The 25,578-nt window shown below is 32.8% G+C and overlaps 1 protein-coding gene across 3 annotated transcripts in view; it reads right to left on the reverse strand.

Annotated features, from left to right (window-relative positions):
- The window catches only part of COL4A1 (collagen type IV alpha 1 chain), a 185,699-nt gene that overhangs the window by 58,379 nt on the left and 101,742 nt on the right, over positions 1 to 25,578 (reverse strand). Inside the window, exons 9-26 of one of the 3 annotated variants that reach the window (XM_074299532.1) lie at positions 23,490 to 23,573; positions 22,146 to 22,208; positions 21,090 to 21,125; positions 20,560 to 20,601; positions 18,825 to 18,915; positions 18,419 to 18,441; positions 18,214 to 18,264; positions 16,783 to 16,827; positions 16,632 to 16,685; positions 15,469 to 15,510; positions 13,937 to 14,021; positions 13,393 to 13,428; positions 11,075 to 11,239; positions 7,883 to 7,978; positions 5,904 to 5,987; positions 5,204 to 5,274; positions 1,196 to 1,387; positions 466 to 634 (exon numbers count right to left, since the gene is read on the reverse strand). In XM_074299532.1, the coding sequence (XP_074155633.1) occupies positions 466 to 634; positions 1,196 to 1,387; positions 5,204 to 5,274; positions 5,904 to 5,987; positions 7,883 to 7,978; positions 11,075 to 11,239; positions 13,393 to 13,428; positions 13,937 to 14,021; positions 15,469 to 15,510; positions 16,632 to 16,685; positions 16,783 to 16,827; positions 18,214 to 18,264; positions 18,419 to 18,441; positions 18,825 to 18,915; positions 20,560 to 20,601; positions 21,090 to 21,125; positions 22,146 to 22,208; positions 23,490 to 23,573 (1,429 nt within the window). The remainder of the gene's footprint in view (positions 1 to 465; positions 635 to 1,195; positions 1,388 to 5,203; positions 5,275 to 5,903; positions 5,988 to 7,882; positions 7,979 to 11,074; positions 11,240 to 13,392; positions 13,429 to 13,936; positions 14,022 to 15,468; positions 15,511 to 16,631; positions 16,686 to 16,782; positions 16,828 to 18,213; positions 18,265 to 18,418; positions 18,442 to 18,824; positions 18,916 to 20,559; positions 20,602 to 21,089; positions 21,126 to 22,145; positions 22,209 to 23,489; positions 23,574 to 25,578) is intronic. The other 2 variants (XM_074299530.1, XM_074299531.1) reach the window with 2 other exon arrangements.

Below are 25,578 nucleotides of genomic sequence, written 5' to 3' on the forward strand. Positions count from 1 at the left end.
GCTTTAAGAGCACATTTCCCAGAGGGCTCATACTTGCTCCCCAACCCTCAGCATGCAATCAATTTTCATTATCACCATTTCTCCTTCACAACTATTATAGACTTGACGCTAACTTTAGTAGGTTTGACACTAAATTTATGTCTGAATGCTAGCCAGATTTTTACTAAAATTTTTTAACTCAAGATAGTAGGTGTTCCCTCTGGAACTCCCAACCTATGATTTCTGGTTGGAAAGGTAGCTACATAAAGAATAAAGATTCACAGAATTTTAGAAGTGAAAGAGATGTCAAAGAAAACTGACTGTTATCCAAAAATTTTACAGATGAAGAAACTGAGGGCTAAAGAGTCTAAGTAATTTGTCAGTAGTCATAATGGAAACAGAACCTTGGTGCGTCATTCATTGCTCTTTCTACTATACGATATAGGTGGTAATTTTATCAATTTTTCGTATGTTCCAAATACTTACCTGGGAGACCTGGGGACCCAGGGCTTCCTGGAAAACCTGCTTGCCCTTTGTCACCAACTGGACCAGGTAGACCAAATCCTGGTGGGCCAGGAGGGCCTATGTCACCACGACTTCCAGGAAAACCAACTCCTCCAGGGGGACCACGATCTCCTTTTAGTCCTATTGAACCCTTTAATAAAAAAGATAATTATCTTTCATACATGTTAATTTTAGAATCTTTACTTTTTGATAATTAAGTATGCTATATTTATCATCCCATTTTCCTCCCCTACTCCAAACCACCACCCTTCTGTTATCATATTTAACTGAGAAGATTTATACCTTTATAACTGTAGGTAAAAGATTAGTTTTTGTTTTTCCAGTTCAGATTAATTTTCTAATCCAACAAGAGCTTTTCCTAATTACAGTGTAAATGTCTCTAAAAACAGTACATCCTGCCTCAAAATTTAATATCCCAACCAAACACCTCAGACTCATTTGGCTCCCTCAAATCATAATTTTCCCATACTTGCTCCCTAACCCTCAGCATGCAATCCATTTTCATTATCACCATTTCTCCTTCACAACTATTATAGACTTGAAACTAACTTTAGTAGGTCTGACACTAAATTTATGTCTGAATACTAGCCAGATTTTTTACTAAAAATAGATAATTATTCAAATTGTAATCCTTTTTATTCCCCTTTGCTCTAAATTAAGGTACATATACTAAATATGGAAATAAACATACCGGTGATCCTTTGGGGCCCTGAAGACCAGGATGGCCATCTCTTCCAGGTGTTCCTGCCCTTCCAGGGGCACCAGGTTGTCCTGGAAAACCTGGCTCTCCTTTGTCACCCTTGAGCTTTGCATCCAAATAAATCTCTCCAGGCTCTCCCTTTGCTCCTGGCTCACCCCTCAATCCTGGCAAACCTGGAGGCCCCTGAAATAAAAAAAAAAATAAGCACATTACTAAACACATCCATTCCTCTAATAATAAACTCAACAATACTTTCTACAATGAAATCAGAAATTTGTCATTTTCTTCAAGTGGCATTTGGAGTAAAAAATCTTATAAAATGGAACCAGTTAATTTGCAATAAAGCCCAGATCCTTCTTTCTATAATTCTCAAAACATTCCATTTTGCTCCTTTGGATTTTTCAAAAATAGATAGATAAAGAGAAAGTATGGAATTTTTTACACAGCTCCATAAAGGAGGCCTTACTACTGTCCCATTTGCAAAGAACTTAAACTTTTATTTTCCCTCACAAGTTCTAAAACAGTCACAAAATATCTGAATGTACATTGGCATAGGACAAGATATCCAAGAAGTCCTTTTGTTTATGTGGTGCCAATGTTTTGAGGGGCTTTTAGATCCACAGTGCAAGGATGTCTGTTTCCCATTTTCAATTGTTAGAAGAGTCTTCTCAATGAGAGGTGAGACCAGACTTGGTTTTTTTTTCCTTTCTCAGGCTAGTCATTACTGAAATTATAAAGGTTTCCTTTTATGTTTGTTCCCTTTGTTCTGGGAGATAAGGTCTTCTAGGACTAAGTGTGGAAACCGAAAAGCCAGCTTCAGCCAACTCTATAATTAGTCACTTATGAGCAGTCAGCAGAATAGAATTTACTTTCCCAAGAGCCACATATCAGAACACATTTTTCAATTCCTGGAAAGCCAGATTTGCTCAGAATGTGCACACCCACAGATGTTTTCTCATCCAGCAGCTTTCAGTACCCACGATTCTCAAGGAAATTACAACTGTTTCAAATGACCGAAATAAATTCAAATTACTTGTTCTTTTAGCACTGAGAAACAGCTTCTGGTTTCTAGCTGATTTAGTATAATTTTGTTAAGCTTAATCTCACAGGATATTCTGATACAGTATCCAGTTTTAATTTCTTCCCACTCCTATTCCCTTTCCTCATATTTGGACTTTTCAAAAGAAGCATTACAATATAGTAGGGTGTTGTTCTTTCCATGATAAAAGTCTAATTGCTACCCTCTAAGATGTATTTACACTATCAATTAGTTAGTTAGGATACAATTACTAACTCATTTTCCTAGGTTTCTAGGAAGTGTATAAGATCTTCTTTCTAGTACAGGATTGGCCACTGTATTAAAAGGCCCAGGATATTACTGTGCTAGAAAAACATATATGCTTAAAAATTAATAGTTCAGTAGAACTATAAAAACACATAGGACATGTTTGGGAAGACTGGGGATAGCTAAAAACCAATTTTCTTGGCTGCTTTGTGATAATGTAATCCTAAATTCCTTTTACAGGGATCATGTTCTTAGAGGATCATAAATTTAGATCTGAAACTCTTAGTCTCTAAGAGAAGACTAATTCAACTTTTTCACCTTAAAGATGAGAAAATTGATGACAAAGGGTTAATGTGACTCATACAAAAAAAAAAAAATCAAACTGAGCTCCACTATCTCCACGATCCAGCATACCCTTCACATTGTGTATTAGTGTGTATTATAAATACATTGTATATTTATCTTGGTATTTACCACAATAGAAAAGAGCTTAGAACAGTATTTGGCATATAATAAGTGCTTTGTAAATGTTAGTTATTATGGGTATTATTAGTATTATTTTACTAAGACTCTTTAACCATGGCACTGGAAACCCTCTATGTCATTAAAGAGAAAAAGAATCTATATTTTAATTTTTCTGGTCCCTTTCCCCACTTTGACTATTTGGTCAATTTTGCTGAACATAACTAGGAAATACAGCTTTTTCAAAGCTTACTTAAGCAATTAATAAAACTTTAAAGCATTGCCCAGTAAGTTTTAGTGATTCCTAGGTAGCTGTTGTAGTTGTACAGTCGAATGCCCATGAGATAATATTTGCTAAATACACAGATATGCCTAGCACATAGTAGACACTATAGAAATGTTATCATCATCACTATTAATAATATTACTAATTAATTAATAATGTTAAGGTAATGATGACTAGTGTTATCACTATTATGATTATTATCATTATTCAATTCGTTAGTCCACCAAAGTGTTATTAATTAAGAAATAATAAAGAAGTCTTAGTAGCTGGATAGAAGAACCATGATTTTTTCATTATCCAATTTTTTAAAATCTTATTTTTTTAATTCTTCATTTTAAGTCAGTCATAAATCCTAAACACATATTCAAATTAAGTTCTAATAGAGGAAGCAACAGAAATTGTCTTAAAATATATTCACTGATATTTTATTTAATGCTCTTTGTCCAACTTTTAGATAGATTTCTTTTTCCCTCCTTTACTCTTTCCTCCTTTATTTTTTTGTTTATTCTGTTCTTTAATCAATTCTCTATCTCTCTTTCTTTGCTCTTTGTGTGTCTCTCTGAATGTGTCTCTCTGTCTCTGTGTGTGTGTGTATCTTCCTCTCTCCTTTTCTACTTTTCTGTTTTCTGAAATCAGGTTTCCAAGAGCATCAGGATTGATTTCAAGCCAAACTTTAAGCAGGAAACTGCAGCCTCAGAAGAAAAACAGATAAAAGGAGATGAATTGAGAGTAAAAGCATCCTTCTCACATTGCCTCAAAGTTTTTTTTGTCTTTGATATTCACCATAGATTGAACTTCTTCAGTTCAGCTGAACCCTTAATTTATTTAGAAACACTTTAAACAACTGCAATCCGCAGTTTAGCTCCCCAGGTTCCAGGATGGTTCTAGAAAGCCAAGAGGCAAAGATTTAACTTCAAAAGCAAACCAATGATTATTTGCCTCTAGCTGTTTCACTTTCACTTGAGCTACCCCATGCTCTTGCCCTCATACACATACAAGGTTCCAGGAATATATAAAAAACATCCCTTTGAGTAAATCTGCTCTATCAGAAGAGACTAATGAAATAATTTTTTTTTTCCAGATTAAAGACAGCACAATAAAGAATTATATATACTGAATAATGCTTAAACTTAATAGAAGTTATTGGGGAAACAAAATTATTGCATTAGAAAACAGTACTGATTTTAATAATAAAATCATCTTCAATACTTAATTTTTTCCTGTTTTCTTAATTATTCCTTCTTGTAAGAAGCTAGAGATTGCATTGATATTGTGTTTAACTAGGTTTCATGAAAAGGTGGTTACTACAAAGTGACACTTGAATAGTAAGCAAGAAGTGAATTTAAATGTCCCATATTCCAGAGAACCAAATATATCAAACCTATTCACTAATAAGCTTTTAGGTTTTCCCCAATTATGGTACTGATTGAGAAGGTAAATGCAATTTAAAAAAACCAAAATGAATATCCATTGTAATTGCTTGAGAAAGCCACTGGAGGGCACCAGGCTACACTTTTTTGGCTTTGAAAAAATTATTAAAATTGAAGCTACAAGGATTCCACCAGAAGATGGAGCAGCAGACTTCAAATACATAAACACATAGCATCACCAAAACCAGGTTTGTGAAAAATGTAAAAAGCAAATTGATCTGATCTGGTTTCAACAAAGTTAATTTCTTTCACAATTTTGACTAAAATTGAGTTACTTAATCTTGTATAAGATAAAAAGTGATATGAGTGGATCACTCAGAAATACTGTATTTCTTTAATCCAATGTGAAGCAAATAACAATGGAAATGCAAATATGCAAATTTTCTTAAGAAGGGAATAAGCATATTAAGAAATATTAAGTACCTACTAAATGTCAGGTACTATACCAAGCATTTCATAAATATTATTTCATTGGATCATCATAAGCTCATTTGACACCTTCTGGAACAGATTACAGTTCAAAATGATACACTTACAGGCATCCCTTCAAGACCATTATGTCCAGGTAAACCTCTGTCTCCCTTGGCACCTGGCTGTCCTGGAAAACCTAAACAAAAACATAGTGTAAAGTGAATAATGAAATGACTCAAATGCAGTATCACATTTTTCCTACTTTAAAATCCCTAATTTATTGTTTAAAAAGCAGGAAAATTTTTATGCAAAGTAGATGTTCTTGAAACAAATTTTATTTTAAAAATCCCTATTGAAAATTACAACTATGATAAAAGTTAGAGTGAAAAGGAAGAAAAAAAAGCATTCTAAAGCCTTAAAATGTCCTTTTGTGTAAGTTTTTATAAAATAAGTAACTTTTTCTGAATAGGTATCTTCCTGAGGAGAATTCTATTCATTTTTTTTTTTTGGTAAAAGTATTGAATTCATCAACTTTTACTGTGTAAAGAGAATATCTCAGTATAGGAACCACTTGTCTTATAGCTATTTGGATAATAAGAAATTCTTTCTGTGATGAAGTTACAGCATATAATATTAATTTCTATTGTGTAAGGGGGAAGATTATATCAAAGATTTCTGTTCTTCATTAGATTAAAATATAATAATTCAGAAGTTTGAGAAACTACAATGGCAATTATTAATCTCTTTGACCAAGAGCAATGCTCCTAGAGATGTTATTCCTTGTACCCAATATATGTCCAAATAAATTAAAGTCAATTATCTTACCTATTTCCCCTGGTGGTCCTTGTGGACCTGGAAGTCCAGGAACTCCATCTATGTCGCAGGTTAGGCAGCCTTGACCTTTCTCACCTTCAAAGTAAAATTTAAGTACAATGTGAGTGAATTATATGTAAAAAAAAATCTTTGCTAGACTAAATTGAGAGAATAAAGATAAGTGGGTCACTGTTATTAACAAACATATTTAAAATTAACTTTTCCAAATGATCACCTCTTTTGGGGATAGCAGTTTTCTAATAAGTATGGAATTGGCACATCTCTCTGAATAAGTATAGTTTTCCTCTCTGACAACTAAGATTACTTTTTATCCATATTTCCATTATACTCTGAAAACCATGTTTCACATACAAGCTATTTTTATCTCTAATAATTCTAAACAAAAACAAGAAAAATGAGGAACACCCCCAAAAAACAAAAACAAGCAGTATACCTTCATGTGACCTAAGTTGTTTGTTTTTCTTGGTCTTTGGGGGAGGGGGAAAAGCTACTTTATTCCTTACAATTTTTTATTTAATTAATTTTTTCTTTGACTTATTTTGTTTTGGCAGAATGATCCAATAAATATTGTTGATTAACAGATGATAATCAAAAGGAAAAAGAAACAGTGGGTTAATTAGAAATTAAGGGGTAGTGGAGAAAACAAAATATACCACATCAAAGAAATGATAAAATACATTTTATCCTTTGTTAAAAAAAAAAAAAAAACATTATTCAATCAAGAAAACAAATCTTTTGACAACTTAGGTGCACTTATGCTTACACTTTTAGGTTTTAAGGCTAAAATCTTCAATTACCTTGTTTCTAAACAAATTATTAGAACAGCGGAAAGGAAAAAAAACATACAAAAACAACTGTTATCAAGAAAGCGGGAGAAAATAGTACTTATTGCTATTCTTTTTCATCTACTGGACATTCTTTTCATCCCACTCTTCTTATTATCTCCTTAGTTCCCTTCTCTCAATTCATGTAATCAAGGTAGCTGCTCTCTATGATCACAGTCTTCATGTACTATAAGCATTTCTTTTAAAACATGAAGTAAAAACTGAGGTTTTAGTTAATAGCACCTGAGGAAAATCAGAATATTGAAATGACATAGTATGGGATCAAAATAATGGGGCAACTACCTATTCAACTAACCAGTTGATTAGTATCCGTATAATGTATATGGAGAAAGGTAAACAAATATGGTAAAATGTATATTCAAAGACAGAACTGTTAACAATTCTCCATGTGTGTATATCTATATCTCCATATGTGTGTATATTCCAAAAAGGCCAAAAGATGCCCTTTCATAACTGACTTGTTTAAAGGGAAAAGAAAAATCAGTTCACAAAATACCAACAGTTAGGGTCAGTACCAATGAATTCAGACATTATGAGGTTAACAACAGAGCTGAGCTTCAAGATTTTAGGTACTTGGGGCAGCTAGGTGGCACAATGGATAGAGCACCAGGCTTGAATTCAGGAGGACCAGAGTTTAAATTTGGTCTCAGACACTTAACACTTCCTAGCTATGTGACCCTGGGCAAGTCACTTAACCCTAGCCTCAGGGAAAAAAAAGATTTTAGGCACTTTTTATTCTCATAAATTTAGTGAAATACTGGCATTCTTCAGAACTTTTGCCCTTGAAATTTTAGGTAAAAAATAAGATAAAGTCTCAATTTTGTCCCACAGTTTGTTCTTCTGTGTTCAGCAACATGGAGGCTACTCATTTAAAATTACATGGAAATAGAAGGAAAACAAAGAAGAAAGACACTAATCCTGAGGGATGAAAACCTACAAAATCTCCCTTTCTTAAGGGCATTCTCATCTCAAAAGCTCAAAATGAGACACTCTCAAAAGAAGCTGCAGAAGACAATATTCAAATTGTAACCACAATTACTCAAAAATGTACCCCATACCCATGATCTACAAATTTAGTATCAGGTGTGAACACTGGGCTAAAAAATTCACTAAACCTTAAGTTACCTTTCTGTCCCATCTCCCCTGTCAATCCTGGTAGCCCAGCATTTCCAGGTGGTCCTTGATCTCCAGGTGGTCCAGGTTGGCATTCCACTATTCCATCTAGAAGTCAAACAAAACAAGAAGAATTTTGGTTTTATAAAATTCAGATTTCCTAGAAAATAGCAACCAGGGTATCTACAGCCAATGTGCCACAACAACAACAACAAAAAAAAAACATATATATTTATTAGAATTTTAAAGAAACCACAGCCATTGACTTGAAAAATACAACCACACAGGTACTATTTAGAATGTCATGACAGGAATGTCTTAACTCGTTAATGTACTCCTTCAACACAAAATTAAAACAAAGTCATTATTGGCCTAAAAGAATCATAATTTATAGCACCAATGTAATATGCTTAACAATAATTGATGTTTAATTCTAAGGGTTTTTATGTTTTAGATCAGGCAATGACTAGCTATACAAACCACTTCTGGTGTATTTCTTGAAGTGGGTTCAAGGTAAGAAGTACTTACTTTCTGTCTGTAACTAGACAATAGGTGTTTTTCCCTCTTTATAAAATGGAACATTTATTCTTTAACTCAATCAAGGAAAAATGAAAGAACAAACTATTACAGAGAATTTTGCTCTTGCTTCTTAGCATGTACCTGACTTCTGCACCCCAAACATCCAACAGATTCACAAGAGGTTAAGAACTTTTCATCTTTGCTCTTTCTTTAGTTTGTAAAAATCTATTTGTGATGCTGTAAGCACGGGACAGAGAGCTCTAGGTAGGAGGCAATGCTGAAGTATGATAAGTCATACATTTATTTGGATATTTTTTCTTTGGCCAGTAGTCCTCAAATCAATTTGGTTTATGACTCCTTTGCTGTCTAGTGGAAATTAGAGTGCATTGTTGGGGAACAAGAGACAGTTGTAGTATGGGACAGCTAGTGAATAAATGTGTTTTCTTTAGTGGCACAAAGCAGAGGTAATTGAGCAAACCCTCAATTGTTTCTACTTAATACCCCAACAGAATGCATCTCATCCTCTTCTTTGAATCAGAGTTAGGCTGCCCAGCATACCCAGCATCTAGTATGTAAGTAAAATCTGAGGTAGAAATAGGTGGTTCTTGGTGATTTCTCTTCATTAAAGCACAGGAAGTCAGAAAGCCTAGAAGGCAATTACTTCTCAATATTCTTCCTAGTCAGCCATAGCTAATGATTCTGGATTTGTGTTTTCCATCTCTTGTAATTTATATGTTTCCTCATTTTTGTTTTCAGTATAATTGACTGAATCCTATAGGTTCTTAAAGTAAAAATAAACTATCATGCTTGAAAAAAAATCTCAAATTACTTCACTGTGAAGAGTGTGGTCTTAATACCACATGTAGTTTTAGTTGTTAGCTACTACTTAAACCTGATAATAATCATTGACAATTATATCAGGAAGGTTTTCAAAGAAATGTGTGTGTATGTATGTATTTAGATATGTATAATGTGTATATATATGTGTGTGTGTGTACATATATATATATATATATGTATGAGTTTGTGTGTTTGTGTGTGTGTGTATTTGTGTAGGTGCATGGCTTCTCATCTGATACTCATGACAACCTTCCAAGTTAGCTACTACAAGTATTCATATACAGCTTTTAGAGATATGCGAAGGCCTATAGTTAATTGATTTTCCTTCATTACTGAGAAGGATTTGAAATCATCTTCCTTATTCTATATACCACACCACATTATCTTCCTCAAATCCATCTATTGGTCTATAAGAAATATTAATATAAAAAGACTGAAATAGATTATCTCTAAGGTCTTTTATAGATCTCAATCCTATAATAGCCTAACTAATTATTTAAATAAAATTCACATAGTTTTCAGAGAACCTTTCCATCCTTCCTTATCTGAATAGCACCACTGTACTCTTCTGATGAGAAAGCAATATAGGGTGAATGGGTAAATCAAGCCAAAATAACTTAAAACCTAGATCAAAAATTAGGGAAACTCTACTGATCAGATATAAAAATCAATATTATGATCCATGGTGAACAGTTTCTATCTATTAAGATTATTTGCAGGCACAGATGGCCTGGAGCTCATTGCAACCATATGGGAAATGAAGACAATCATGAAATTCAGTAGAAAATTTGAAAGAAGACTGTTTCACTTGTGCATGGTTAATGAACCATTAATATGCCTCAAAGTGGCAATTAGCTTTAAGCTGTCACTTTGCCTGAGTCATATTGTGTATATAAAACATTCTCATTTATAAATTATCCCTTAATACTTCATGATTTTTGTGCTTATTTTATATTGTCTATAAAAGCTAAGGTAGATTGATAGGAGGATAGTTCAACTAGAGTTTCATACTCAAATAAGAGAAGTGAAAAGGTCACATATATAACAGAAGCATACTTATACATGCAACTAGCATGGAAAACTGGTGGACAATATATCATTTAAAACCTGTGACCTTAGGCAAGTCATTAATAACTTTATCCCTCAGTTTTTTGTGCAAAATAAGAGGATTGGATGACTTCTAAGATCCCTTTCTATTCTCTATTATGATCCTATGACGTCAATAGTGAAAAAAGAGAGAGAGAGATAGAAGCCAATAAATGTAGTTTAGTCCAGTGGACCCTGGACCTAAAGTCAAGAACACCTCCATTCAAATCCTGCTTTAGACACTTACTAGTCAAAGATCAGTCTGAGTTCTAGCATTCTTAGTCATTATTCTTCTAGCTGACTTAGAATAAATTGAATCTTTCACTTTCTCAGTTTATTTTCCTTTCAAGTTATCTAAATATTCCACAGCTTCATGGGTGAAGTATGCTACCTTTAGGTCTAATGCCATCTAATAGTCAAGGATTTCTAGTTCTGGTACACTTGATGTTGTAATAATTAAATCTCCTTAAATGATGATCAAAGTATAGCACACACACACTTTCAGTCTATGTTGAATAGTATTATAGAAACATTCCAAAAGGTGATATATGCCTACCTAACAATTTGAATTTTAAAGCCATTCGTATTAATCTTTAGTTCAACCATAGGATTAGAACATATCTTCTTATTCTGGAACAATTAGCTCCATAACCAACAGGTAATGTTTGTGGTTCTGAGTAAGCCTCACACTTCTTTGTCTAGCCTTAACACTAAAAAATAAGTTGAATTTCAAGGGAAACTAAATTAAATGAAACTTACTTGTATGGCCTGGTAAGCCAGGAGGCCCAGGAGGCCCAGGAAGTCCTGGGAACCCATCTCTTCCACTTGTTCCAGGTAATGATTGTCCTGGAGGACCTGGATCACCCTTTTCTCCCCTTTCACCAGGAAAGCCAGGAGCACCAGTTTGCCCGGGGACTGGGAAGCCTTAGGTCAGAACACAACCAATTAGCATAAAAGGACACATTCTAACCCATTCCCTTGAAAAACAAAATCAAACAAACATAAAATCTCACAAATGCTAAACAAAGCAATTTTACTTTACTGAGTCAAAGAGAAAATGGCTAGGAGATAATCAATCAATAACATGTATTAGATATCCACAGGCATCTGACATTACATTGGATGCAATATAAGAACCAGTTAAATGAACCTGCATGGATAAAATACGTAACTTACATGCAGACTAGTATGAATAACTATATAGATATTTTTATGAAGCATAGTCATCAGTTTCTGTCAATATGTTGAACTGAAAAAATATTCTAAATATTATAATCAGAAGGCAATAGAAGAAATATGAAATTTCTACTAAGGGAATGAGAACACATCCTATGTGTAGAAACTGATATTAGATGAAAGGAGGAATTGAGACTAAATAGAGGTAGAGTAAATAGATTGTTTTTCTGGAGATAGGAGCATAGGTAGAGACTAAAGAGATGTATCAAGTGTGTACTTAAAGACATCAAAAGCTAGAAGACAAGGAGTATGGTCTCAGCACATAGGAGTATAGTTATCCACTTCAAGATTTTAAGTATGCATATTGCTGAGTAATTATGTGCAGTAGTAATGATAGTTTCCTTACTGGTTGTTCCCTACTTATATTAGTGAAATGATAAGTCCAGATCAATATATAATTGAAATTATAGGTCCATATATATTAAAAAATATGCCCATCCATTCATTGATACACAGAGAAATATATACATATATATGTATGTTTATATATGTATGCATGTTTGTACATGCATGTGTTTGGGAAAGAATAGGAAAAGAAAGAGAAAAAGAAAATGAGAAACAGAAAACAGGGTTTACAGAGGAAGGAAGCAAAGGAGAGAGAGAGACACACAGAGAAAGACAGGGAGAGGGATTCATAGAGGAAAAAAAGGGAAAGAGAGAGACAGAGGAAACAAACAGAGAGAAAAAGGAAGGGAGAGAGGGAGGGGGAGAAAGGGGGGAAAAGAGACAGAGAGAAAGGTTTATAGAAGAAAGAAGGTAGGGAAGGAGACAGAAACAGAGAGAGGAAGCAGGAAGGAGAAAGAGATCAAGAAAGAGCAGGGATAGAAGGAGACAGAGGGGCAGATCATAGAGGAAGAGAGAAAGCATGTATTGGATAATTCTACTGAGGTATGGAGAAATTGTAATCTGTGTCAGTGGAAGGAGTGCTGACATTGACAGAATCACAGATCTTTGTTGAACAAATTACTGAACATTACCTGGACTCAGTAATTCAAAGATATATTGTACATCCTGAGTCTGTGGGCTCAGGACAGTAGTTCTAAATGCTACTATCTTATGAAGACTATAACTAAGTTAGCTACAGGGTAAAATTTAAAATTCTAATAGCACTTTATAGAACAAATATCTTTACCAGAGTATTCAAGGAAGGTTTCACTGGGAAGGCTGGAGTTGAATTAGATTTTGAAAAATGGGAAGGAGGGAGGAGAATTTATATAAGAGATTTGGTAGCAATACAATAATCCACATAATGGATAGGAAAGCAAGGAATATAGAGTAATCTGACTGCTATGGCGATTTTGTATTAGGTGATAAGAACTAAAGTCACACAAATATTGTAGGGGTTTCTTAAGGAGTCCCTGAAAGCCAGAGAAGTCAGGATTTGATAGAAAAGACTATGCAAGGTCATTAGAGGTTCTGGAAGAGGATTAGTATTCTAAAAAAGATAGCTGAAAGTAAAGAGAAACCATATTAAAAATATAACAGAATTAAAAGATATTGTTGCAGTAATTCTACTGTGTATGTGTATATATGTATATATGTATTTAAACATATATATGTACATATATACATATATGATGTTCAAATAGATTGTGTGTTTCAGTATGCCTATATATAGCATATGTGTGCATGTTCATTCTCACTTCCAAATTACTCAGAAGATATATTTTGAATAATTTAATTTTATCTTCATTAACTCATTTTTTTTCAACAAAGATTTAAGCCTCTACTATATGCAAATCAATTTCCATGCAGATCTGTAACATTCATTACATACTGAAGAAAACAGAAAATCTAGGTTAAATAGGAAAAAAAATCCTGTTATAAATTGAATTTTTTACCTGGAGGACCTGGTTGGCCTGGAATACCTGGGTAACCTAAGGAAAGAGACAAAAAAGGAGATATTAGAATTTAGTTAGTCAAATTTATCATTTTGATTGGTTCAAGTCTGCCATACCCATAAATACTCATACCAATGGGGATATGAAAAAATATACCCAAAAAGGTAAAGAAAAAGAAATAATTCTACATGAGCCTTATGTACCTCCAAAGAACAGAAAGGCAAGATCAAAAGTGATGATCAACACTCTTTTATATTTCTGTCAGTATTGTTTCCTATATGTCAATTCGATTTCAAGAATAAATTTAATGACCATTCAATTATTTAAGTCTCTAAAAAAACCACACATTATGTACTATCCCCAAAACCCCTTTCCACATGAGTAAATTTGCAATTATAATATAGATTTGTAATATAAACACATTACATGTGACATGGTTTATGGTATAAAGATAAAATCTCAGTTATGCTATATAATTCTGCCAATTACACAAATGTTTTCAATAGAACTAATTTGACCAGAAAGAGTTAAAAAAAAAATTAACCTTTTTGACCCGGTTCGCCTTTTAATCCTGGAGCACCTGGATATCCCTTCTCTCCTTTTTCACCCCCTGGTTGCGTGCTTATCACCTATATCAAAGTAAGGAAAAGTATCCATGAATGCTAAAATCTACAAAATGGCATCAAGAATATGGCTACAAGTGTAAAGAAAATTGTTGTGCCTGAAAACTAACAAGCTCAACACCTGCTTACAGCAAGTAAAATAATGAGTTCTCTTTAAGGGCATTAAATTGTGAAAGTAACTATGAATGTAGAGAACCTCAAATTTCTCAGGTTTTCTTAACACAGAAATCAGTCAAGTAATTAGGCAGAGGCAAAATAGTCAATATCAATGTTGATAATGTTATTTTGGTTTGTTTTCTCTCATTAAGAAGGAAAAAAAAAAAAGCCCAAGGGTTTAAGAACACACATATTTTAACCATGGCATATAGATTACATTCTTAGCAAACCAATGGGTGATAAAGAGGTACCACACTAAAATAAGGCTTCTCCTTAAAGCCATCCTTAAGAGATGACAGCAGATAGACAAACTGAAAAATAGATTAAAACTTTTATTTCTACCTAATAAACTATTCTCCCAAATACTAAATTACTGAGAAGCTATGAAACCAAGTGTTTTCAGATTAATTTCAGTCAACATACATACATACATCATTGCTACTTTTTATATTATAGCAAATCAGATGTGTTTTTGTGGGGGGCGTGTTTGTTTGTTTTAGAGATCTTAGGCTCTCTGGAAGAGAAAAGAAAATAATGATTTTTATTTTTTATTTTTTTATTAATGCTTTTTATTTACAAAGCATATGTATGGGTAATTTTTCCAACACTGATCCTTGCAAAACCTTTTGTTTCACATTTTCCCCTCCTTCCTTCCACCCTCTCCCATAGCTGGCAGGTAGTCCAATACATGTTAAATATAAAATAACAATTTTTTAAAAAATCAAATAAAAATAGGCCCAAAATCCTTATACCAAAAAGTATCATCTTAGCATGCATTTTCTTTTAAAAATGACATGCAAAATCAGGACTATTAAAAAAGAAAAGAATGACTCTAAGACAGTTTCCACATTGTTCAAAAATGGTATTAATTGATCACTCTGTATCTATCTATAGACAGCCTCAAGGGCAGAGTGCAAAAATATAAACCACCATGGTAACATGTCTTAGAAAAATTCCAATAGAACATCTGAGCCCTATCCTTCTTGCAGTTTTTGCTTAACAGTTTCATAGATATTCACCTTAATAAAGGCCTTACTCTCATCTCTTAAGAAGACTATGGAGATAACCCTGGATTCTTCAACCATGGTACATATAAATTTGGACAGAAGCCTGTCTTAAATATAGCCTTAGCTGACTTCAGAGACTGTGTGTCTGTTAACTGAGTATAGCCAATGGGGAAAAGGTTCAATAACAAAATGACTGCAGAAGAATGGTAATTGGTATAAGGATCATCTACTTAGGTCCTTATATAGAAGGAATATAAAAGAAATACACACATAACATTTATTTTACTTACGGGGCCTGGTAATCCTGGAGGGCCTGGTAATCCTCTGTCTCCCTACAAAATAAATGAATTTCATAGTTATTTTATTATTGCAAAAATTAGACTATAATGAATAATAATATTTAATGTTTTTTTATTTTTACAAAATAGAGCTGGTATACACTCCCCTCAAATTATTTTTTATTTCATAATTTCAAATAACATTAATAAATGCTGACTATTTAAATCTCAAAATTAGAAGATAGCTATTCACTTCACAAATTTTTCTTATTACTATTACTATTTTTGATTATTAAGTTCCCTTAAGAATCACAAATGATATTTAATTATGGATTGACATTTCCTTCTCCAGTTCATTTTACAGATGTAGAAACTGAGGCAAACAGGAATAAGTAACTTGCCCAGGGTCACACAGCTATTACATATCTGAAGTAATTTACCTGAATTCAAATCTGGCTTCAAATTCCTGGTATCCATAAAGTCACAGGTCAGGACCCCGCTAATAAGGAAATTTGCTCTACCAAAACTATGCAGTTTACAGGCTATCAAATTAACTTGGTCACTAAAAAGCTATTAATTGTCCCACATCAGATGGTCATTATATGTCATAGGATGGAGCTAAACAGAGGGGACTCTGAGCCAACGGCCAGCTCTTCATATACTCTCAAACCTTCCCCTTAAAGACTTGATGAATATCTTTTATAATGAGCAATTTAAAGAAGTATGATGGGTTCTCTCAGTTACCTTGGAGAATAAATGTCACTTAACCCTTCCAAATCTACTTTTGCATTTTTAAAAATGGAGTAATAATAACCCCTTTCTTCCTTCAGGAAGACCACAATTTAATATACTAAATGTTCCTTATAAATGAAAATCACTATACTAATATAAGGTATTACTACTTTTTGTGTGTTTTCTCTGCTCCCTAAGTTTTAATAAAAAGAATAAAATATTCAATATGTATAAAAACAACAAATTATACACAGTAAAATAAAGGCAAAATGCCATTTACTAGTATGTTTCTTGATTGATTTTTTTTCTTCAGTAGGTCATTGGCTCTCCTGCTTAAAGGAAATTAAGGGCCCCTCTCTTTTTTAATTTTTTTAATGCACAGATATAAAGTAGTTTACACAATGGAAGTAATTTTTAAAACCCAAATATTATTCTGTGCTTACCTTAGCACCCTCTTGGCCTGGGATTCCTGGGAATCCTGCATCACCTTTTAGACCCTAAAAATAAATAATTGAAAAAATTGCATTGGTATGTTGTAAAGGTGAATATAAGGTCATATACTAAGACAAAGAAAATCTTTGTGAAAATACTTACTGGACTCCCCTTTTCTCCTTTTTCACCATCCTTTCCAGGTTTCCCCTAGATGACAAAGAATGAACCATTAGCAAAGTATAAAATGATGACATGATCCTTAAAGTTCTGATTCAAAGATGAAAAGGAAATATTCAGTCTCTCAATTCAGCTGCACTTGTATTAAGCACATACTATATATGTAAGGCCTTGTGTCAAATCCCTGAGGACACAAAAATGAATGACACTTTTTCTTGCCCTGAAGTAGTTAGTATCAGCCAGACTTTACATGACATTTTAGATTTATGAAGTGTTTTCTTGACAACAACATTGTGAGATAGGTTGTTTTTTAAAGTCCACAATTTTTTTAACACAAAAAAACTATGTAAATTAAGTGACTTGCTTGGGTCAAAAAGTTGAGGCTTAAATCTAGATTTCTGCATTCAAGTCCAACTACATATATATATATATATATATATATATATATATATATATATATATATATTTTGCCATAATAGAGAGATTAGACAAAGTACCAAGGAGGATGTGATATCTGAGAAAGGAGAGATTAATTCTAACTTGGGAAGAGAGGATAGTATAATCAGCAGATAAGACTAAACTGGAAGCCAGCCTCAAAGACACAAATAAGGGGGAAAGGTACATTCTAGGAATATAGGAAGATGTGATTTAATGCATGGATACAGGTCAGAGTAGGGTGAGTCCAGGAAATAGTCAAATCTAGTTTGGCAGTGTTATGAAGTATAGAGAGTGATAAAGCACAAAATGTAGTTTGGAGTCAGATTCAAAGAACCCTGAATACCAGTCTAAAATGTTTGGGTTTTATCTGGGATATGCTATAGATTTTAACCTGTTGTATATTAAGATAATCTTAACACTGCTGTGTTGGCTACATTAGAAAGAAGTGACGTTGGAATGACAGAAATTAGGAAAACATTGAAATAGTCCAGCTATGAAATAATGAAGGAATGATACCACAGAAAATATGAGTAATATAAAAAAATCAATAAAATCTATTTTAAGCACTTAATGAAGACCTAAACTAGGATAGTAGTCAAGGAAATAAGAAGAGGAACAGGTGAGAAAAATATTGATGAGAAAGAATTGACAGAACTTGGAAACATATGATTGGTAAGGGCTAATGAGGAAGAAAAGAAATAAAGGTAATGTTGCAGTGGTAAGCTAAGAGGATGGTATCCTTAGTAGAAATACTGAAGAATATTTCTGTAACTTCTTCAAGATCACTTAAATGTTATTGTTCTTAGCCTTTTTTCTAGAGATCTTCAAGAAATCAAGTACTACCTTTCTATGTAGCAGATGACCCTGTATACCCTTTCTAGTTCCAGGTTTTTATGATTTTATAATAGAATTTGTAGTGAAAAAATGTTTGATTATAAGCAATGAGATTCATGGGAGAGGATAATAAAAGATACTTACCCGAGGGCCTGGTTTACCAGGTTCACCTTTCTCTCTGTCACCTGGCATTCCCTTTAAAAAAAAAAAAAGGAAGGGGAAACATTAGATATGCTATCTTATTCAGGTAATTTTAACATGGATAATATTTTATTTGTAATAAAAATATGCCTTGTAGCTCCTACTTCAAGATGCCAAAGAGTCTACCTTCTATACCTCTACACCAAACACCAAATCCTGGTATAGTTTTTTATAATATCAGCAATTCCCCACAAGTAAATCTTGGAATGCAGTTGGAGAGGCAAGAGGTATAAAAAGAAAAAAAAAAAAAACTCCTCGGGATACATAGGGAAGGAATTACTAAAAAATAAATTGTAAAGGGGGAGGGAAACTCCTGTGTTAAAATTTTGCTTACATTCTTGAATTTAAATCATTTCTTCAGATCCTAGCAAATCAATTAGAAGCTCACAAAAAAAAATCTTCACACAAATGAAAATTTGGACTCTAAGGGACACATAAGGTTAAAAAAAATTGAAGATAGCTTCTGGTAGAAAAAAAGGATTTTTACACTTGTTCATTGTGCTGTGGGATAAGTTTAAAAATTAGGAAATCAATGTTTATTAAATTTAGCATACTTACTTTTGGTCCCTGAGTGATAAGATCTCCCTTTTTTCCTACTTGAGCTTGTCCTGGTTCACCTGGAGGTCCACTAACACCTTGTTCACCCTATTGATTTTGAAAAAAAAAAAGAGTGGAGAAATGATTAGACAGAAATAATATACTGAGGAGGAAAATGAAAAAATTCAATACATTCTCAGCTCATATAGTTATGCTTGCAGAAATCTGGTCCTAATTTTGGCTTTTAAATAATTAAATGTCAGATAACATGTGTGTATGTGTGTGGTATGTTTCCATGAGAGAGACAGAGAGACAGAGACAGAGAGGGTCACAGAGAAAGACAGGGGCAGGAGATGGAAAGAGAGAGAGAGAGAGAGAGAGAGAGAGAGAGAGAGAGAGAGAGAGAGAGAGAGAGAGAGAGAGAGAGAGAGAGAGAGAGAGAGAGAGAGAGGGAGAGAGAGAGAGAGAGAGAGAGAGAGATATGCTTTCATTGATTCAGGGAACATACAGATCAGAAACTCTTACTAAGGAAGTTTGACACCTCCGCAACTTATAGACTAACATCTGCCTAGAGTACTGAGAAATTAAATGATTTGTTCAATGTCACTTAGTCATTATATGTCAGAGGCAGCATTTGAAGCCAGGTCTTCCTGCTTTTAAAGACTTCCTCTCTTTTCACTATACTATTCCTTGCCTCATGTGCATATTAGCATGATATACATTTTTTTTATTATACACATGTATATTATTGTTCAGTCATTTCAGTCATGTCTGATTCTTCCTGACCTCATTTGGAGTTTTCTTGGCAAAGATACTGAGGAAGTTTGCTATTATATAATTTTCCATAGTTTAATTTTTCAAAATGATAGCAAACTACTTAAGAGATGAGACAATTTCTCATCTTTCTTTGTGTTTCCCATATAATTTACATAGATTATACTACCTTACATGGATTAATCACTTAATATATATTTGACCTGTTTTAACTACCACTTAATAATGGAACAATATTCTGCAAAGTTTTGTATTATATAATTTAATTATACTTTCACTTCTTTAAAAGAGTTAATTCTCTTTTAATTTGTCCTATACCTAATATCTTAGGAAATGAGATCTTCCTGAATTTTAGCACCTTAAAATATTTGAGAATAATGAAGATCATCAGCTTTTAAAACAAGTGTTTATTTGTTCTGGGGTCTTTTATATTTTCATTTATTTCTTAAGCTGATACAATTTCTTATGTTGTGTCAAGGTGGGTAATTTTTATTATGGACTAGTCACAAATGGTTTGGTTAAATCAAGGAAAGTCTGTGGAATATAAAAGTAGATATTTGCTTATGAAAAGTACTGAGATAAATAAACTGTACACAGTGCAGAGTAGATTTGAGATATCTTTGAGAAGGGAAATAGATTTACCAAAAAAGCAAAGATGTTGTGATCCTAAACCAAGTGAGTTGTGGTAGAGGGAAAACAGCTAATGAAAATGTATTATTATCTATCATTATAAGAACCTAATTTTCATTCCACCTTCATACCAATGTATCTTTGGATGCTTTCATTGTAAAAAGATCAAAAAGATGAAAAAAAAGATATACAGAAAAATATGAATATAATATTAGCAGTTACAATTTGAAAATTACATTTTCTTATTGCCTTCTGTGCTCTCTCCTGCTGTGCATAGGAACTGGGGGGAAAAGTGAAGATATCCTACTTTTTTTAAACAAAAACACTCTGAAATCAAATATAACTTACCTTGTCACCTTTGGGTCCTTGAAAACTCAAACCCATTTGACCCTGTTGGTTAAAAATTAAAGTTATATTATTATAGGAATTTCTATCTTCCAAAATTAAATATAAAAATCAAATAAATAGGCATAAATAACATAGAATGAATCAAATCTGCAATGGATTTTGGTTGCCTCAAAATTTTCACAAATGTCATAACTATATTATATTCAATCTCTATAAAATATTCTTTTTTAAGACCATTAATAGAGAATTTTTAAAAAGTTGAAAAGACCTTTGAATATCATAATTTTCTATAGTGGAATAAGTCAAATTAACAAGCATGTAAATGTCTATAATATTACAGGCATTGTGCTAAATGAAAAGGCAAAAACAGACACCATGATTCAAAGAATTTCTGATCTATGGGAAATAGATTATATGTTTTGAAAGCTTTTTAAATAAACAAGCAAAAATTCCACTTTTTAAATTATGAGACATTTCATAATTATTTGATTCAAATTATTTAAGGGGCAAAAACATTAGAAAATCTCTACCTTTTCACCTGGAAGTCCTGGAGGACCTGGTGGACCCTATAAAAGAAGACATTTTAATTATATAGAACTTTTAAAACACATAAAACAATCCTGATGGATTTTAAATGACTACTTCAGTGACTATCCCTCTAAGTGACTACTTATTCTGATCCTTGATATCACTTTTATTGATAGGTAAGTCTTTTATATATAGATAGATTTAAAACTAAAATTAAAAAACATTAAGTAGTTTGGCATTAGTTATTTTTTTGATATTGTTTTAACATTTTATGTTTGTGTTTCTATATACTGTCTATATCACAAATTAGGCTGCACTGCAGGACAAATATTTCTTTTAATTTTATACTTATTTAGAGCATAAAATCTTGATGGCCACTAGACATTATTTAACACCTAAATAATCTTGTGCAATTAATGAATATGATATATATATATATGTGTGTGTGTGTGTATGTGTATATGTGTATCTGTATCTATGTACATGTGTATATGTGCATATATAAATATGTATCTATATATGTATGGAGGCATAGAAAACTGAAAGCTGACAGGAAGAGTTAGGATTAAATGCCACGTCTGATTCTCTTTGGCTGTGTAATTCTGGTCAAGTCCTTTACCTTTAAGTGCTCTACTCAATATTCAAAAGCTATAAACTATAAAAAAGGGGATGTCCTATCCAGTAGAGGAAGTTTTTCACCATAGTTCACTGTACCAGTGAAATTAAAGTTCCATTCCCTATCCCCTTTTCTTATAAGCAGCATCACAATGAATCCTCTCTTCTATTGCTCTAAAATTTTTAACACACTGGTAGGAGAAAATTCAGAACAAAAGCAATTACATCATAAACATTCTATAAGAATGACAAAAATAAAATATTTCAAACAAACTGTTTCCTAGTATATACCCAACAAAATTTAATAGACAACATTATATTGCTCCACCTGATTTGAGCTGTTTAATGATACTTTAACGAGACTTCATTAGATAATAAATTCTCTTTTCTCCATGCTTTTTCCAAAGAGGTTTTACTCATAGATAGCAGTAATAGAAACTTACAGGTGGTCCCGAATATCCTGGTGGACCATCCATGCCTGGTAACCCTGGGTTTCCTCTTGGACCCTGTTTATTAAAAAGAAGGAAAGAACCACAAAAATCAGTAGAGAGATAGCATTTTTTATCTTACCTATGGCTAAGAAGGAGATTTTTTATGAAACAAGGTTTATATGAGTGCTTATAAAAAAAAGGTAGAACAGACAATTTTGACTGCATGAAATTAAAAAGGGTTTTGAATAAGCAAAGTGGATGCAATTAGGATAAGAAGATAATTTATTGGTGGGGAAATCTGCATCAAATATTTCTGATAAAGTCTTTTTCAAGATATTTAGGGAATTGAAACAAATATATAAGAATAATAGACCCTCCTAAATGGACAAATAATTCAAATATAAAAAAACAGCTCTCAAAAGAAGAATCACAAATCATTAAAAAAAACATCCAAATCACCATCACAAATACAAATCAAAATAATTCTGAAATTTCACTTCATATTCAAGAAATTGACAAAGATAGAAAAGGACTGGAACAGTAAGGGTTAGAAGGGCTATGGAACAATAGACACTCTAATACACTTGTTGATAGAGTTATGAAATGATCAAATCATTCTGAAATGTAATTTGGAATGATGCTTTAAAAATGACTAAGATGTCGATGCCATTTGACTTAAGGTACCTAAAGGACCCTTTTTAGGTATGTAACTCAAGGGAAATTATATTCAGAAAAAAAAAAGTTCTAGGCACATTAAAATATTCATAAAAATACTTATTATGGGAGCAGAAGCATAAACACTGTACATATCTATTAATTGTGGAATGGTTGAACACACCACAGTACATGAATAAAATAAAATATTATTATATAAAAATTTCCATGAATATGAAAAACTCATAGATGTATGAGGGATTATATGTAATAGACATGGGATAAAACAAGGAGAAGAAGGAAAACGATATACAAAATCATTAAAACAATGTAAATGAAAATATTTTTAAATGAATATAGTGTAATCATAAAAAACAAATTTAGCCTTGAAAAAAACATGAAAACATATTCCCTGGCTTCCCTGACAAAGTAAGAGGATTTGGAGTATGTGTAACTACAAATAATATATTCAGTTAATAATTGAGTTCTTCTAAATTGCTTTTTATAAATCTTTCTTTTCTGCTCATTCTTATAAAGAGTTCTCTGATTAAAGGAGGGGAGAGGGTTACAGTTAGAAATATTGGAAATACAAAAAAAAGATAGTAAAATTTTTCAAGAAAAAGAAGCAAATTTTAAAATTATAAATATAAACTCAACAAAGTGATACAAGTACATACAAGTATATATTTATCTAATACCTACCATTGGTCCAGGGGCTCCAGGAAATCCCCTTTCACCTTTCAATGGCATGCCTGGGATTAGACTAAGGATTTCACCTGGGTCTCCCTATAAAAACCAAACCAAGCCACATTTTTTATTTATGATCAGTTTACAGAGACAGTCAACTAGAAGAAGCAACAATTTAGAATCTATCAAGTAAGAACATTTTATTATGAATGGTCCAGCTAAAAGCTTTGCACAGAACACAGCTATGACTTAAATGTTTAATGCACAGTGTCTATCATAATGATCAATGAGGTTTGCCACATAAGTGAAGGCCACTGTGTTGAATAGATCCATACTACCTTTTACTGTTACTTTCACACACTGCTGCTTGTCCTTCATTTTAGAAAAATCACTTTAGTGGCTGAATGATGGATGGATTAAAGTGGGAATGGCAAGATAAGGGTCTTGATCAGTGGTGGCAGTGTCAGCCAAGAGAAAGAAGGAAAGATATTAGTAGCTGGGGGAATGGGAAATACTTCATATAGAGTATGATACTTGAACTACATCTTGAAGGAAGATGGAATTTCTATAAGGTAGGCATAATGAGGGAATGCATTTAAGGCACAAAAGATGTCCCATGTAAAGAAATGACATGATATGGGATACTATGTGCAAGAAATGATGAGAAGGCCAATTTATCCAAAGTGTAGGGTGTGGGAAGGACAGTAATATGTAATGTGACTGGAAAGATAGGTTAGGGTCATTAACAACCAAACCGGAGAATTCTCATTTTATCTTAGAAGCTACAGTCACTAGAGTTGTTTGACCAAGGGAATGTTGTAGTAAAATTTACACTTAACAAAAATGACTTTGGCAATTGTACAGAGTTGGAGCGGGTAGAGATTTGAGTCAGGAAGACTAAATAGAAAATTGTACTATTCAGAGTGATAGGTGATGAGGACTTTAATGAAATTGGTGGCTGTATGATTACAAAGGGTGGGTCAAATGCAAGAAATTCAGAGCTTAAAAAAAACACGGCATAATTTGGCAATTGATTTAATATGTGGGGTGAGAGAAAATAAAGTAAAAAATAAATGAGGTTTAAAAATGGGTCAGGAAACAGTGATCTATTTGCCAAGGCACGCATGAGAACATGATTCATAAAGCATAATGTAAACAATCAGAAGACTAAACAGCAATAACAAGTATTTATAATGCATCTTTATGAAATTTCTGAGACGAAAACAAAAATGTTTGTATTTTATCCATTTTCATTTTCATGAGTTTCAAAATTTTCTTTCTTTCTTCATATTTTTCCTCTTCCTGCTATAGATATTTCTTTCTGGTAAAATAAGTTGCCACTTCTAATTATAACTTTAGACAAATTATGTTTCTCTTTAATCCAACCACTCTAGAATTTGCTTTTGCCTCTGCTTTGTTCCAACAATTTTGGAAGTTTGCTAAGTCATCATGTGAACAATTTAAGAGCAAAATACAGTTTGAGGGATCTGCTAGTAGTTGGGAAACCATTGGCACTTGGTTAGAAGATAGTAAGGCAATTATTCTTCTTTCTTATGCTTTGAAGGATTATGTCCCCTTGAATATGAAGGGGAAAATGAGAGAGAATGACTGATACCAGGTGGCCATGTCACTTAGCAAGACTATTGTCAGTCTGAATGCTGCTGCATTGGTGATAAAATGTAAAAAGACCTGGAAGAAGGTCTCCAGTGTATTGTACAAATTTCTCTCTATAAAAGATTTATGGGAAAGACCTGGGTAAAAATAACACAGAATGAGAAAGTGATTTGGACCATTGGAATGCAGCATTTGGCTAGGGTCACAACTTAATAAATGCTTGTTGAGTGGTTAATTGGTGAATTGATGAGATCATGGATATGCTAATATTTGTTAGTAACTAATACTAGATTATGATTGAAAACAAGATGAATTATATTCCTGAATAAAAAGGACTATGATATCAAATATTTATCATTTAATTATATTTGATTCCTGAGTAATTATTAAATTCACAAAATCCATGGGAATGATATTTAAATGAGTATTTACATGAGTCTACTAAGAAATATTTAGCCAATAAATAAAGTAATTCTATTCCTTTTTTTAA

Source organism: Sminthopsis crassicaudata, chromosome 3, assembly GCF_048593235.1.
Source record: "Sminthopsis crassicaudata isolate SCR6 chromosome 3, ASM4859323v1, whole genome shotgun sequence".
Classification (NCBI taxonomy): Eukaryota; Metazoa; Chordata; class Mammalia; order Dasyuromorphia; family Dasyuridae; genus Sminthopsis; species Sminthopsis crassicaudata.